Source organism: Canis aureus, chromosome 3 (assembly GCF_053574225.1).
Source record: "Canis aureus isolate CA01 chromosome 3, VMU_Caureus_v.1.0, whole genome shotgun sequence".
NCBI lineage: Eukaryota > Metazoa > Chordata > Mammalia > Carnivora > Canidae > Canis > Canis aureus.
The window spans coordinates 32515722-32529841 of record NC_135613.1 but is presented as its reverse complement, the minus strand read 5'-3'; the positions used below and the strand labels follow the sequence as shown (position 1 = coordinate 32529841).

Below are 14120 nucleotides of genomic sequence, written 5' to 3'. Positions count from 1 at the left end.
GCCCGGTGCGGCGCTCATTGGCTAGTAAATGGACCTTGGCAGCTGCTGTAAAGGCTTTGCTGAAAAAGAAGCACCAGGCCAGTGGTTCCGGCCCTACCTGGCAGGGGGTTGCTTCTCCGGTCCCTGGGGCCTCTGGTCCGACCTCAGCTGTTGACTTACAAAACTTCCCAGTTTGAGCCAGCACTGAAGTGGGGAGGGGCTTCTGCATGGTCAGCTGAAGATCCCTGGCCTGGGGCTTGGGTGTCTGGTAGATGAGCTGGCTGTGCTCGAAGCCTCCACTGCCCCAGAGCCCTGCCCCCAGACCTCCACCTCAGCATCACCTCCACCTGAGGGCCCTGTCCCCACTGCCAAGGCCCTCAGAAGGCTCTGCTGCCCCTCCCACCAGCTTCACTTGAGGGTAGAGTGGCCAGTGGGAACTGCTGCGTTGGAAGACAGGGGGAACCAGTCTTCCCCAGCCTCCCCCCACCCCCCTCCCCCACCCACGAGGTTGTGGCATGGACTCAGAGCTGCCCTGGCCCAGACACCACATGTGCTCGTGTTTCTAGGTTGCATTTCTGGAACCTGGAGTTCGAGAGCCGGTCCTTCCTATACAGACAGGTGGGCTCTGCCCTGAGCCACCTGGACGGGGGTGGGAGTGGGGGTGCCCTGAGGGCTGGGCCCAATGGCAGTCTTGGCCTTGGGTTGCAGGTGCGGAGGATGACAGCTGTGCTGGTGGCTGTGGGGCTAGGGGCCTTGAGGCCTGCTCAGGTGAAGGTGATCCTGGAAAGCCGAGACCCCCTGGGTAGGCACCAGGCGCGTGTGGCCCCAGCCCATGGCTTATTCCTCAAGTCAGTGCTCTACGAGAACCTTGGTAAGAGTGGACTGCCTGCAGAGATGCCAAGTACACCTACTGACTGACCCCCCTCCCTCCTGAGCCTGGGTGCTTGACAGGGGAGGAGCTCTTGGTGACAGGACAGCTATAGCCCTTATCTGTCCTGCTGCCAGGTGGGAATCCAGCCTGTGTTCAGCAGGAAAGTCAGGGCCCTGGAGGCAGAGAAACCCCAGATTAACCAAAAAATCCAGTTGGAGACCAGCAGCCCACAAGCAGGAGACTTGGAGTAAGGTACCTCTTTTCCTGGGGCCCCACACCCAAGCTATATTCCTGACCTGGGCCTGGGATCAAGTTCTTAGTAGGGGAGGGTTGGAGAGGCAGGGGCTCTTTTCAGAGAGTAGGGGGGCCTGGAGAGGCAGGGGCTCTGCAGCCTGGAGGAAGCTCCGCATCTACAGCCAGGCCCAGCCTCTGCAGAAAACCTTCTGTGCCCTACAGGGTTTACCACATGGAAGCCACAGAGAACCCCCAGAAGCCCCACTGAGGTCAGGGCAGCCAACACAGCCCAGCCACTGGACCCTGCCCAGCTCTGCAGGCATGTGGGCCTCCTGCCCCCCACTGGCCTGCACCTGCCCAAAGCCCCCACATGCCTGGGCACCTGCTATGGGTGGACTGAAGGAAAAAGGTTTGAGCATCAAGAAGGGAATATCCACACCGTCTTTGGTTCTGTTTTTACTGAAAATTAGTACCTCAGGTGCAGCCACCCATCTCAGGGGCTCAGGAACAGAAATAAAAGGTCATGAGGTCCCCAGAGTTCTTTCTTTCCTCAGCCAAAACCAGCCAGTTGGGCAGGCAGTGACACTTGTGGTCTTGTCCTCAAAGACAAGGCTGTAACCAGCCGTGGGCTCCCCATCCAGGGACACAGAATGAGGGCTGAGGCACATGTGGCCCTGGAGGGGAAGCCCAAGTCCCTATGGTGACCAGCTGACCTTAGCTGCTGGCCTGGGGTAGGCCCTTCTTGAGCAGCGACGTGAGGTAACTTCCCAGCTCTTCGTCCTGGAGCCAGAGACAAGAGAAGGCGATCATCTTGTTCTCCCCAAGCAGCACACCTGGGCAGTCCCCACCCACCCTGACCTGCCACTTACCTGGTAGGTCCAGGAGACCAGCAGCACCTTGGTGCCTGGGTCCTCTGAGTGGGCAGCAGCCTGGATGAGGATGGACTCCACCGTCACAGACCCATCAGGAAGATGCTGCACACAGTGGTCCTTGAGGACACTGTGGGGAGGTGCAGTGAGACCCCACATTGTGCCCTCTGCCTGCCACCCCTAGGGCCAGGAGTGCAGTACCCACCTCTTCAGATGGCTATAGACACGCACGGCCGTCTCCTGCTCCTTACGAGGGTCATGTAGGTGCACACGGCAGGTAAAGCGCAGCTGATGCTCAGCCAGGCCCAGTTCCTTGAGCGCCTGCTCTGAGGACACGAGCCGGAAGTTCTGTGGGGCAGGGGCAAGTCAGGGGGCATGGGGGCACCCCGTACCCCCACCCAGGCACACACATACTCACACTGTCCTTCATGATCAGAGTGCCATGTAGGAGCCGTGGCTTTTTGACATCAGGAAGCAATCCTGCAGAGAAAGGGACAGGGATGAGCGCTGTCCACCTGCTGTGCTGCTGCCCTGCCCCTGCCCACTGCCCTCCCTTGCATACCCTGTGCCATCTCCCGCTTCAGCAGCCCCAGTGAGATGCCCACAGGGATGCTGGGGCTTGTGGGCAGCGTCACCGTCTCACCATTGGCTGGCATGTAGCAGTTGACCCCTGGGCAAGAGAGAGGGGCAGAGAGCCTCAGTCCAGACCACCTGGCCCTGCCCACACTGAACCCATGGGTAGACCATGCCCACATTCCCTTTATCAGCCCAAGCCCACGCCCCCCCCCCCCCCCCCAATGCCTGGGCTGCCTACGGAATTCCTGCTCAATCTTCTGCTTCAGGAACTCCATCTTCTTGGCTTCCCCATGTACGAGCAGCACACTCTCGGGCTCCGCCTGGCCCACCAGCTGCATGATGCCCTTGGCATCAGCATGGGCACTGAAGGACATGTACTCCACCTGCATCTTGACCTCCAACTGCAGCGTCACAGTGCATATAGGCCGTTAACCACGAGCAGCAGGCTGAGGGCTCCCCACCAACCCAAGTAGGGACTTACCACCTGCCGCCCCTCCATCTCCAGTTTGCGCTGCCCACTGAGGATCTTATGGCCCACAGTGCCCTGCACGCAGTAGCCAGGCATGATGACCTATGGGAAGGGAGAAATGGAGCTGCCAGCCACCCCCACTCCCACCTCAGGGGGGTCCTCCCTGCCCGGCAGAACCTGTACCCTTAATGGCGCCTTTCCTGTGCCAGCAGCTCCCTATCACAGGCCCCACTGCAGACCCAAGCCCACCCGGGCCTGAGAACCCATCAGCTCAGATGGCCAGAGGCTTTACTACCTGATGCAAATAGGCCAACATATAGCAGGAGTCGGCCTGGGTAAGACATGGCCCCAGCATACTGAGCCCTATTCTGACAACAGTGGTGTCTGCTAACCAAGCAGAGCTCCTGTCCTCACTAACCCCTTCCCCTACAGGCCCACATCTGATCCTGGGAGCCAGACCTCTTACCATGTTCTTCTCGTTCCCTGCCCACTTCCGAAAGATCTGCAGGGACTGGCCAGCGTGCAACATGCCTGGGGTGGCAAACACAACCTGCGGGGGTGTGTGCGACAATCAGGGCAGCAGTGCCCGCCTGTCATAGAACCAGTACTGGTCACAGGCCCTACCCTGACTTCCGTCCATCCCCCAGCACAGTGCACCCCATTCCCTAAGGGAGACCTATATGCAGGGACTCCTTGAATGTCCCAGGCACAGAGGAAGTGCATTATGTGTGGACAGCCAGCATTGGCCCAGGTGTCCAAGTCCGAGGCAGGTGTGACTATGTTACAAGAGACGCAGGAGAGCCATCCCCAGCCCTCCTGGCCAGAGCCTCACCATGGGACCTGGATTGTCAGCAAATGCTCGGTCAAAGGCCTTGATGTGCTTAAACTCAAACATGTTCCTCTGGACGAAGGTCTTACGGATCTTCTGGTTGGTCCAGGTTATGAAGAGCTTATAGTAGTGGTTGGCCTTCTCTGTCAGGCCCGTGGAGAAGTAAATGGGGGCCTTCAGGTTCATGCGTTCCCTGTGGGCAGTGCAGGGCCACAGTAGAGGAGGCTGCCATGGAATGACGGGCCCCTGTCACCCCCACACCACCAACCTGGGTTGTGCCCAGTGTAAGGAATGACTCCCTGATGCCCTCACCTCACCCTACAGTGGGTCAGATGATGGGAATACAGAGCATGTGGTTAGGGGGGCCTGGTGTGGGACAACATGACACCACAAGCCTCCTGGCTTGGGAAGGCACCCCTGCAGATGTCAGGCACCCTGACTCTACCTAATAGCTGCCAGCACTACAGCCTAAGCTCTGTACACCCTGCCTATGGCTAATGCCCACTCAGGCCAGAGGTCCCCGAAAACAATCTGGCTGCACCTACCAGAAGGTCTCCAGCAGGATGCAGAGCTCCTGAGCGCGGCCCAGGGCAAACACAGGGATCAGCACCTAAAGAGGGAGGACAAGGCTAGCTCATGCAGGAGCCCCAACCAAGCTGAACCCACATCTGATCACAGTGAGCAGACGCATGTTCCCTACGGCTGCCTGCTCAGGGAGCAGCTGCTATAAAGACTAGCCCTGCTGGTAGTTGATGGCCAGAGGCCCTATATGAGCCATAGGTAAGGCCCACACATTCTGCCCTTAAGTCCTGCTCCCAGCCACAATCTGTCCAGAAATGACCATGGTGGATACTCTGGCCAGCCTTATGCTGGGATCTGACATGAGGCCTGAATAAGCACTCCTCTAGTCCAGAGGAGTGTTTCCGACTAATGCTGAGCAAACTTTCCTCCCTGCATGCCCAGAACACACAGCACCCATCTCCTGACATGCCAGGGGTGGCTGAAGGACTGTGTAGCATGGTCAGGGCAGGCACATAGCCCAGAGCCCTGCCTGACACCCTGCCAGCACCAGCTACCTTCCCGCCACGCTCCACAGCCTCGTGGACCTTCTTCAGAAAGTCTCGCTCCCGGCAGCGTTTGGAGTCCCGGATGGTGGTGGCATATGTAGATTCTGTGATGAGTAGGTTGGGGCGACATTTGTCAATCCAGGCGGCTCTGTAACAGAGGAGGGTATGGCCAGAGGTGGACAACCCACATGGCTGCAAAGCGAGAAGCAGCAAAACAGACCCCAGCCACAGCCTCCCTGGACCCTTTGGCAAAGCAGCACACTTCAGGGGAGACAGGAGGAAGAGCCTTTGCCATGCATAGGGGACACGTGGCAGAAACCAATGCACAGACAGCCCAGGCACCAAGCACATCCACAAGTATCACTGCACACTTGCGGGGGGGTCCCCACAGGAGGAAACAAACCTGTCTACTCACCCCAAATGCCGGTCTGGGGTCATATTATAATCACCCTGGCAAAGAATGTGGCAGTAAAGTGGGTGCCTCCTCCCCCTGGCCAAGCAGCACCCCCTGTGCCCCAAATGCTTCCACTGACCGTGTAGACCACAGACTCTGAGCCCACTTTAATCTGGAACATGGCTGCCCCCAGCACGTGGCCTGCATAGTAGGCTTTGATTTCAAGTTCATCGTCCACCTACAGAGGAGAGGGTTCAAGTCAGGTCTGCCAGCTCTGCTGGTATGTGGTCAGTTGAAGAGGATGGCAGAGGGACCAGGAAGGTAGACACCAGGAAGGCAGAGGGCAGAAGAGGAAAACATGGTTCCAAGCCTTATCATTTCCTGTTTCTCACACATAATGCCCAATTCTCAACCAAAAGCAGCCAGACACAAGAAATAAGACAAGACCATGTAAAACAAGAGAAACAACTATCTAGAGAAGTAGATTCAGGGCTCCTACAATTTTCAGACAGAGTTTGAGAGGGCTGTGATCAAAATATTTGGAGAAATTCAAGACAGAATGTTGACCAAAAAAATGAGAAATTATTTTAAAAAGCAGAAATTCTAAACCAGAAACTGTAATAACCCCAGTAAAGAACTGAACAGATTAATTTAACAGCATGTTATATATAATCAAAGAGTATCAATACATAGAAAGGACTGCCTAGCACAAAGCACAGAACAATAAACATGTGAGGGAAGGTCTGGAGCAAGAAGGCCTAACATTCCTCAATCTGGGCCCTGGGTTGAGGACAATGGGCAGGTGTAACACTGGAAGAATATGACAAAAGACCCCAGGTCACAGATCCAAGAGGCTTCACCTCTGGTAGGCTCCAGGAGAAGAGAACATGCAGGGCCACCACAGCACATGCACCATAATCCAAAGAAAAAGGCATAATCCTACAAGCAGCCTAAGATTAAAGATTCTCTTCCGGGCAGCCCAGGTGGCTCAGCGGTTTAGTGCCGCCTTCAGCCCAGGGTGTAATCCTGGAGCCCCAGGATCGAGTCCCACATCGGGCTCCCTGCATGGAGCCTGCTTCTCCCTCAGCCTGCGTCTCTGCCTCTCTCTCTCATGAATTAATAAATAAAATCTTTAAAAAAAAAAAGATTCTCTTCCAAACAGTGAATAAGAAGACATATTCAAAAAAAAAAAAAAAAAAAAAAAGAAGACATATTCAAAGTACTGAGAGAAAGAAATTGCCAAACTATAATTCCACACAGAATGAAGAGTCCTTCAGGAATGAGAGTGAAGCAGACCCATGTGCAGACAAACAAAGGTGAATTCATTGCCAACAGATCCATACTGGCGTTCTTCAGGAGGAAAGTAAATTATCTCAAAAAGTGAAGAACAGGGTTCATCTGGGTGGCTCAATGGTTGAGCATCTGCCTTTGGCTCAGGGTGTAATAGGTCCTGGGATAGAGTCCTGCATTGGTCTCCTTGCAGGGAGCCTGCTTCTCTCTTCTTATGTCTCTGCCTCTCTGTGTCTCTCATGAATAAATAAAAATAAAATATTTGAGACTTCTGGATGGCTCAGCAGTTGAGTCTGCCTTCGGCTCAGGATGTGATCCTGGGATCCCAGGATCAAGTCCCACATAGAGCTCCCCGGATGGAGCTTGCTTCTCATTCTGCCTTTGTCTCTGCCTCTCTCTCTGTCTCTCTCATGAACAAATAAATAAAATCTTTAAAAATAAATAAAGGACGCCTGGATAGCTCAGCAGCTGAGTTGAAGGTGCTTCCCATGCAAGGGGAATTGTGCTAGAAGTAGGAGTTGAAGCCAAATAGCCAAATTCTGCCATCAGGAAGTGTGTCAGGGTCCAGCTGATCAAGAATGGCAAAAAATCACAGCTTGGTACTCAATGATGGCTGTTTGAATTTTATTGAGGAAAATGATGATGTTGTGGTTGCTGGATTTGGTCACAAAGGTCAAGCTGTTAGTGACATTCCTGGAGTTTGCTTTAAAATTGTTAAAATAGGGATCCCTGGGTGGCTCGGTGGTTTAGCGCTGCCTTCAGCCCAGGGTGTGGTCCTGGAGACCTGGGATCGAGTCCCATGTCAGGCTCCCTGCGTGGAGCCTGCTTCTCCCTCTGCCTGTGTCTCTGCCTCTTGCTCTCTCTGTGTTTCTCATGAATAAATAAATGAAATCTTAAGAAAAGAAAATAGTTAAAATAGCCAACATCTCTCTTTTGGCCTTATACAAAGGCAAAAAGCGAAAACCAAGATCCTACGTTCGATGGTGAAAACAGGACAGTAATAAATTTTCAGGGAACCCTTGGTGGCGCAGCGGTTTGGCGCCTGCCTTTGGCCCAGGGCGCGATCCTGGAGACCCAGGATCGAATCCCACGTCAGGCTCCCATTGCATGGAGCCTGCTTCTCCCTCTGCCTATGTCTCTGCCTCTCTCTCTCTCTCTCTCTGTGACTATCATAAATAAATAAAAATTTAAAAGTAAATAAATAAATTTTCACATGTCTAAAACAAAACAAAACAAAATTACATGACACTTAAAAGAGCTACATTTTGGGACGCCTGGGTGGCTCAGCGGTTGAGTGTCTGCCTTCAGCTCAGAGCGTGATCCTAGAGTCCCGGGATCAAGTCCCGCATCGGGCTCCCTGCATGGAGCCTGCTTCTCCCTCTGCCTATGTCTCTGCCTCTCTCTGTCTCTCATGAATAAATAAATAAATAATTTTTTTTAAAGAGCTACATTTAAACATGATGCGTAGGGATCCCTGGGTGGCGCAGCGGTCTGGCGCCTGTCTTTGGCCCAGGGCGCGATCCTGGAGACCCAGGATCGAATCCCACGTCGGGCTCCCGGTGCATGGAGCTTGCTTCTCCCTCTGCCTGTGTCTCTGCCTCTCTCTCTCTCTCTCTCTCTCTGTATGACTATCATAAATAAATAAATAAATAAATAAATAAATAAATAAATAAATAAGATGCGTAAAGCTGAAAGTAAAACAATAGAAAGACATACTATACAAAGAGCCAAAAGCAGGAAATCTGAGGATGGTATGATATTACCAGAGACACAGACTTTAAGATAAAAATCATTATTAAAGATAAACACACGTACTTCGTGTTGACAACAGGTTCAACCAGAAATGAAATAACTAAAAGTACACAGGTACCTAATAACAAGCAAAACCCACTGACCCTAAGAAGAAACAAACAAATCTATACTATAATCTTTGTGATAAATTTTACCCAATTTGATTGCATTTGCCTGCTTAAAACCCTTCACTTCCTCACTGACCCACACATAAGTTACTGAGACAAAAAACAAACTCCAGAGCCCAGTACTGGCTGCCTTTTGGGGTTTGCCCATCTCACTGTCCAGTCTCTGCCACCTGCTGCCCCTGGCGGACACACCCTCTCAGAAGCACTCAGGCAGAGCTGGGGAACAGCAGAGGTTCCACATGCTTGATGGGCGCTTGGCACACTGCCCTGTAAGCCTCTGAATCTGGGCTGGGACCCCATGTGCTTGCCCAGTGCTGCCTCCTGGTGGTCTCGCAATAGCAGAGTGAGATGGGGTCTGTTGGTACCCTGACCTGGACCGTCTGGTGGAGGTGGACAGCTACCACCTTCTTCATACAGTCTTTGATCATCTGGGAGGTGAAGAAGTTGGCCTCGCCCTTCTTGTCCACAGCAATCTTGCGGTAGTCCTCCAGCAGGATGGGGCAGATGGCCTGGGTGGGGTGGGTCATGTAGATGGGCCCGTCATAGCCCACCATCTCGCTGAAGTAGGGGAGTGCCCCACAGTGGTCCAGGTGGAAGTGGCTGGGGGTGCAACACAGGTCAGCCCAGGACCACTGCTCCCCAACCAAGCCTGCCCCCTCCACAGCCCCTCCACACCAGCAGAGACTCACAGCCATTCCATCCATTCATCCATTCATGTCCTGACTGCCTACTGTGTATCAGATGTTGTCCTAAGTACCACAGAATGAGGAATGAGCAAAATAGATAAAAACTACCATCTACCTGGAACTTACAGTCTAAGTGTCTGATGAAGTAGTAAGCAGTAAAGAGGTAATACTCGTATCAGATGGACACGTGTTCTATAGAGTAATAAGGAGGACGGGGCATCAGGACAGATACCATCTCTGGCAGATAGATGGGCAGGAAGACCCCATGGCATGTGAACCATGGCAGGAAGGCACTGGGGCAGAGGGAACAGAGTGCTGTGTGTCCACGAATGGAGCAGACCCGCTGCATTCAAGCCCATATCCAAGAGGAACCGAGACCACAAGAGCCTCAAAGCAGATGAGGACAGGGCTGCCTTGGGTCAGAGATCCTCTGGCTTGGAGATGCAGAGAGAAGACCAGCAAGAGGCTGTGTGGTCATCTGGCCACATGGAAAAGGTCAGGGTCTGAGAATGGGCTGGACCACACACACCGTGGACCATCTGGGTGGAGCGTGAGGAATTGGAGGAAAGCAGGAGCCCCATTCAGCCAGGCTGGGGAGGTCGACTGCCACCAGAGGGGCCTGACCCAAGTCTGGATGTCAGGGGCAGGGTGGATGGGAACATATGGGAAAGTCTGTGAGAATCGAGGACCAGCAGGAAGGGCATAGTCACTGCTGCCAAATGATGCTGAGAGGCTGAGTGAGGAGGCCTGAGAAGGAGCCTGGGGGAGATCTCACGAGAAACGGGCCATCCTGCAATGCGGCGGGGGGGTGAGGGGCCTCCCTACCATGGGCCTCTTGCCCTAACACAGCCTCATCTTCCTGGGGTACATGGAGCTCTCATTCATGACACTTGGGCACAGCCAATAGGCATGCATAGCACAGGATGCCCCCTAGCTCCACCGTGCTGACCAGAGCCCACCAAGGAGCAACTGTGAATACCTATGACCTCATGCACATACACAACCTCCAGGACGACCAGCCCTGGGGCGTGCCACATCAGTACCCTGGAACAAAACCTAGGCAGCTCTCCTGGGCTCTTAAGCGTCCTCAAGGTGGGGTTAGATGTGAGCCCACAGGGATCCCTGGGTGGCGCAGCGGTTTGGCGCCTGCCTTTGGCCCAGGGCGCGATCCTGGAGACCTGGGATCGAATCCCACGTCTGGCTCCCGGTGCATGGAGCCTGCTTCTCCCTCTGCCTGTGTCTCTGGCTCTGTCTCTCCTTCTCTCTCTCAAGAATAAATAAATAAAATCTTTAAAAATAAAAAAAATAAAAAAAGTTAAAAAAAAAAAAAGATGTGAGCCCACAACACACAACACTACCACTAACAGCTGAAAGGTGCCCACCTGGGATCCCTGGGTGGCGCAGTGGTTTAGCGCCTGCCTTTGGCCCAGGGCGCGATCCTGGAGACCCGGGATCGAATCCCACGTCCGGCTCCCGGGGCATGGAGCCTGCTTCTCCCTCTGCCTATGTCTCTGCCTCTCTCTCTGTGACTATCATACATAAATAAAAAAATTAAAAAAAAAAAAAAATGAAAGGTGCCCACCTGATGATCACACAGTCCAGGAAGTCGGTCAGCCGGCCGTTGCGGGTGATGTAGGAGAAGTCAGGGAAGCGCCTCTGAGAAGCCAAGAGAAAGGGTCAGAGCACAGCATCCCTGGATCTGCCAGCATTCCAGAGAGCAGCCCCCAGGAGTGGGGAATGAGAGCGCAGGCTGAGCCTGGACACCAGCACCCCCACCCTTGTAGGTGACACCAGGATCACTGACTGCTCACAGCTCCAAGAACACAGGGAGGGGTCAAACTGCCAGAACCAGTAACCAAGCCCTGAGTGGGGAGTGCCAAGCTGCCCCACATGACCCTGCAAGGAGCCCAAGAGCCCCTGCTCCATACAGATCAACCTTTCCACACAAGGCACCCTATCTGTCAAGTGATAGTGGAGGGACTGCCGGGGAATGCAGTGACCCCAGACCCACCTGCCTCCTACTACTGCCCACCTGCCTAGACTTCCTACTCCACCATCAGAGCCTGACGCTCTGGAGCCTGGGGTCCTGCCGAGTGAGGTCCCTACAGGCCACCTTCCCTTGGGACTCACGTCATCATTGAAGCCCATGTGCATTCCACAGTCCAGCATGACATTCTTGCCAGCAATGGACACCAGGATGCAGCTTCGGCCCACATCCTGGCCAGCCCCTGAAAAGGAAGACGAGATTAGATGCTGCCACCCCCATGTCCCTTTCTCAACTGCTGCAAGTGATTGCCCCAGCCCCAAGATCAAGGCCTTACTACCTGCCTCATACCTCTACTGGGCACTCTGGGGCCCTGGCCCTGCAGAACCCTCAGTGTGCTGGACAAACCAGACCTCCATGGCTGCTGCACAGATGATGTGTGAGGCAAGAAGCATTGCCACTGCCACCCGTACACATAGGCCAGGGAAATGTGCAGGGCAGGGGCAAAGGCTACCAAGCAAGTTCTAGCTCACATGCCCTCCCCAATTCCACCTCCAGCCTCAGGCCCTGCCACTAACAACTAAATCAGATGGAAAAGCCCCGCACCTCGGGAGGCAGCAGCCCATCTACTGTGGCTGATCAGAACCTTCAAAGGCTAGGGACTGTGTAATAGGTGCTGGACTATGGTACTGGCACTTAATGGGGTTACATCGGTGCTCCACAGGGTGTCACCACCCCTCTTGAACACTCAATTGGGGTTGTATCTGAGCTGTGGGGCCCTCTCCCTCATGACCTACTCCCAGAAGGCATCAAGTACCTCCAGGCGATGTCACTGCAGAGGGGCACCTAAACGGTGTTTGCCTAGCTATGGGAAGCCACAGCCTCAGCTGTCCAGTGACTGTAGTGTAGATGCCCCACTACCACACCCTCTCAGGGCACCCACAGCCCAGAATTTAACAGTCCTATCCATGTTCCTGACTTCAAGCCCTATTCATCTGCTCCAGCCCCAGGCACGAAACATCCATGCCACACCTCTAGCCATCCGTTACCTCCTCTGGGGTCTGGAGGCCCAAGAAGAAAGGGACACAGCCTTGCAGGACCTGATGACAGCAAATGACTATCTTTCCATCCTGATCCTACAAGCCTCCCTCTGCCAGCCATCTGAACCTTCTGTGAGCACCACACACATCATGGTGGCCCAGAACGGCTGGTCCTTTAGAAGCTTCAATCCCCTGTGACAACAGTAGGTGACTCCAACCAAGAGCTTTGTCTGTGTGCCTCAGGAAGCCCAGCCATAGGTAGTGGCCTGGAGGGCTCTCGTAGGCCTGCTCCTGCCCCACCAGGACACCAGGGTCTCAGCTGTATGCTCCCTGCTGTGCCTTTAACCCTTAAGCTGTGCCCAGCACAGGGGCCCTCCAGACATTGGAAGTGGGGGAAGGGGAGGGCTCCCCCTCTTTACAGAAGTCATGGGATCAGCCCATGGGCTCACTGGCTCTTAGCATGGGGCCAGGGATGGTTTCCCAGACTCTAGAGTTCAGCTCTTAGGTACTAGCCCCTGCTCCCAACAGGACCCACAACCATCCCAGGGAGCAAGGACAGTGGCCCAAACTGGGCAGGGGATGTGAGGAAGAGTCTAGGACACACAAAAGGAGGCAAGACTCAGGAGCAAAGAAAGGTGACACCATGTCCACAGGAGTTTATGTTTCAGAGGAAGGAGACAATGGCCATGTAGATAAGACACAGCACTGAGCCCATCAGGTTGAGTTTAGACCCTGAAGAATATGACACAGAAGGTTCCAGAACCAGAACCAGGCAAGTAAGTCCACCTTAAAATGACTTCTGAGCAGGGTGGAGAGGGAAAGAGGGGAGATGGGAGGGGTATCTGTACAAAGGCTGTGTGGTTGGAGTGACCCAAGACTGTCTGTATCTGGTCCATGTGCCCAGGGAGCCCATGAGGCTGTGCTTTGCTGCTGCTGTGGCCCTGGGAGCACATTAGGTGCAGGTTGGGGTAACAAGCAGTAGAAAGGCAGAACGGCTCAAAGTGATGGTGCGAAAGAGGCCACATCCTGAAGGGGCAGGCTGGAGAGCACAACCGGAGGAGACCCTGGAGAGGTGCCAGAGGCAGGGGCATGGGGGGGTGTGCTCTAACCCGGCAGGAAGGAAGGGGTGTTCTCCCGCTCAGCGTCCACACGAGGGGATGCTATTTTGGGAAAGAGCTCATACCATGAGAAAGAAAATAGAGCTGCGGGGAACCGCACACGAAGCCCGGCCAGTTCTGGAAGAGCACGGAGTGCCAGGGCGGGGAGGGCGCCCAGAGACCTCTAAAGCGCGGGCCACCAAAGCGTAAAAAGGTAACCCCAGTTGTTCCTGGGACCCTGGATTCTCAGTGATCCTCCTCCTCCGCAACGTTCTGCGCTTTTTGGGCTTTTAAAAGTGCGCGCGTGTATCTTTTACAAAATGGAAAGCCTCTTTTAAAAATAAAAACAACAAAGAGCGTTGCAGAGATGAAGTGAGACAAGGCTGAAGTGAGAGCGGACGGCTGGACGGGGCGAGCGGGAAGCTGCGGGCAGCGGAGGCACAGTCCCCGCGGCCCGGTGCCAGCGCAGCGACCACGCAGGCCCTGCGGCTGTGCCGGGGCGTCGGAGGGTGGACCCCAGGAGAGGTCGCCCGGTCCCGGACCCACCCTCCTTTCACCGGGAGGAGCGCGGAGGGCGTAGCAGAGCCGCGGGCAGGGACCCGACCCACAGCCGCCCCCGGGAGGGGAGCCCGGCCCGGCCCTCCGCGGCCCACACTCACCCAGGGGAGTGACCCTAATCTCTGGCATGCTGCCGGCCGCGCTCCCGAGCCCTCACTAGCCGGCCGAACCACCGCGGCCCACCACACCCCCAACCGAACCCCAGGCGCGCCAGACGGGGCCCGCGGCGACGTACCGCGCAGGCGCAGCCCCAACGGG

General features: G+C 54.9%; 2 protein-coding genes across 7 annotated transcripts in view; one reads left to right on the top strand and one right to left on the bottom strand.

Moving 5' to 3' along the window:
- The window catches only part of PUSL1 (pseudouridine synthase like 1), a 3079-nt gene extending 1464 nt beyond the window's left edge, over positions 1–1615 (top strand). Inside the window, exons 6-9 of one of the 2 annotated variants that reach the window (XM_077891694.1) lie at positions 546–597; positions 688–850; positions 985–1102; positions 1307–1615. In XM_077891694.1, coding sequence (XP_077747820.1) covers positions 546–597; positions 688–850; positions 985–1049 — 280 coding nt within the window. In that variant the 3' untranslated portion in view covers positions 1050–1102; positions 1307–1615. The remainder of the gene's footprint in view (positions 1–545; positions 598–687; positions 851–984; positions 1103–1306) is intronic. The other variant, XM_077891695.1, reaches the window with a different exon arrangement.
- Positions 1528–14120, bottom strand: INTS11 (integrator complex subunit 11). 5 transcript variants are annotated; one of them, XR_013376255.1, is made up of 17 exons: positions 13964–14101; positions 11314–11411; positions 10766–10839; positions 8869–9097; positions 5428–5526; positions 5310–5344; positions 4904–5042; positions 4373–4437; positions 3831–4020; positions 3465–3548; positions 3011–3100; positions 2768–2930; positions 2516–2623; positions 2372–2433; positions 2159–2301; positions 1954–2058; positions 1528–1864 (listed from the first exon to the last, which is right to left on the bottom strand). XR_013376255.1 is itself a non-coding variant. In XM_077891693.1 (17 exons), exons 2-17 carry the CDS (start codon positions 11350–11352, stop codon positions 1799–1801), a joined length of 1716 nt encoding a protein of 571 aa, XP_077747819.1. In that variant the 5' UTR covers positions 11353–11411; positions 14098–14120; the 3' UTR covers positions 1528–1798. The 5 variants fall into 5 exon arrangements, 3 of the variants coding, with proteins under 3 accessions (XP_077747819.1, XP_077747816.1, XP_077747817.1); XR_013376256.1 differs by having other exon boundaries at positions 2159–2274; XM_077891693.1 differs by having other exon boundaries at positions 1954–2083; positions 14098–14120.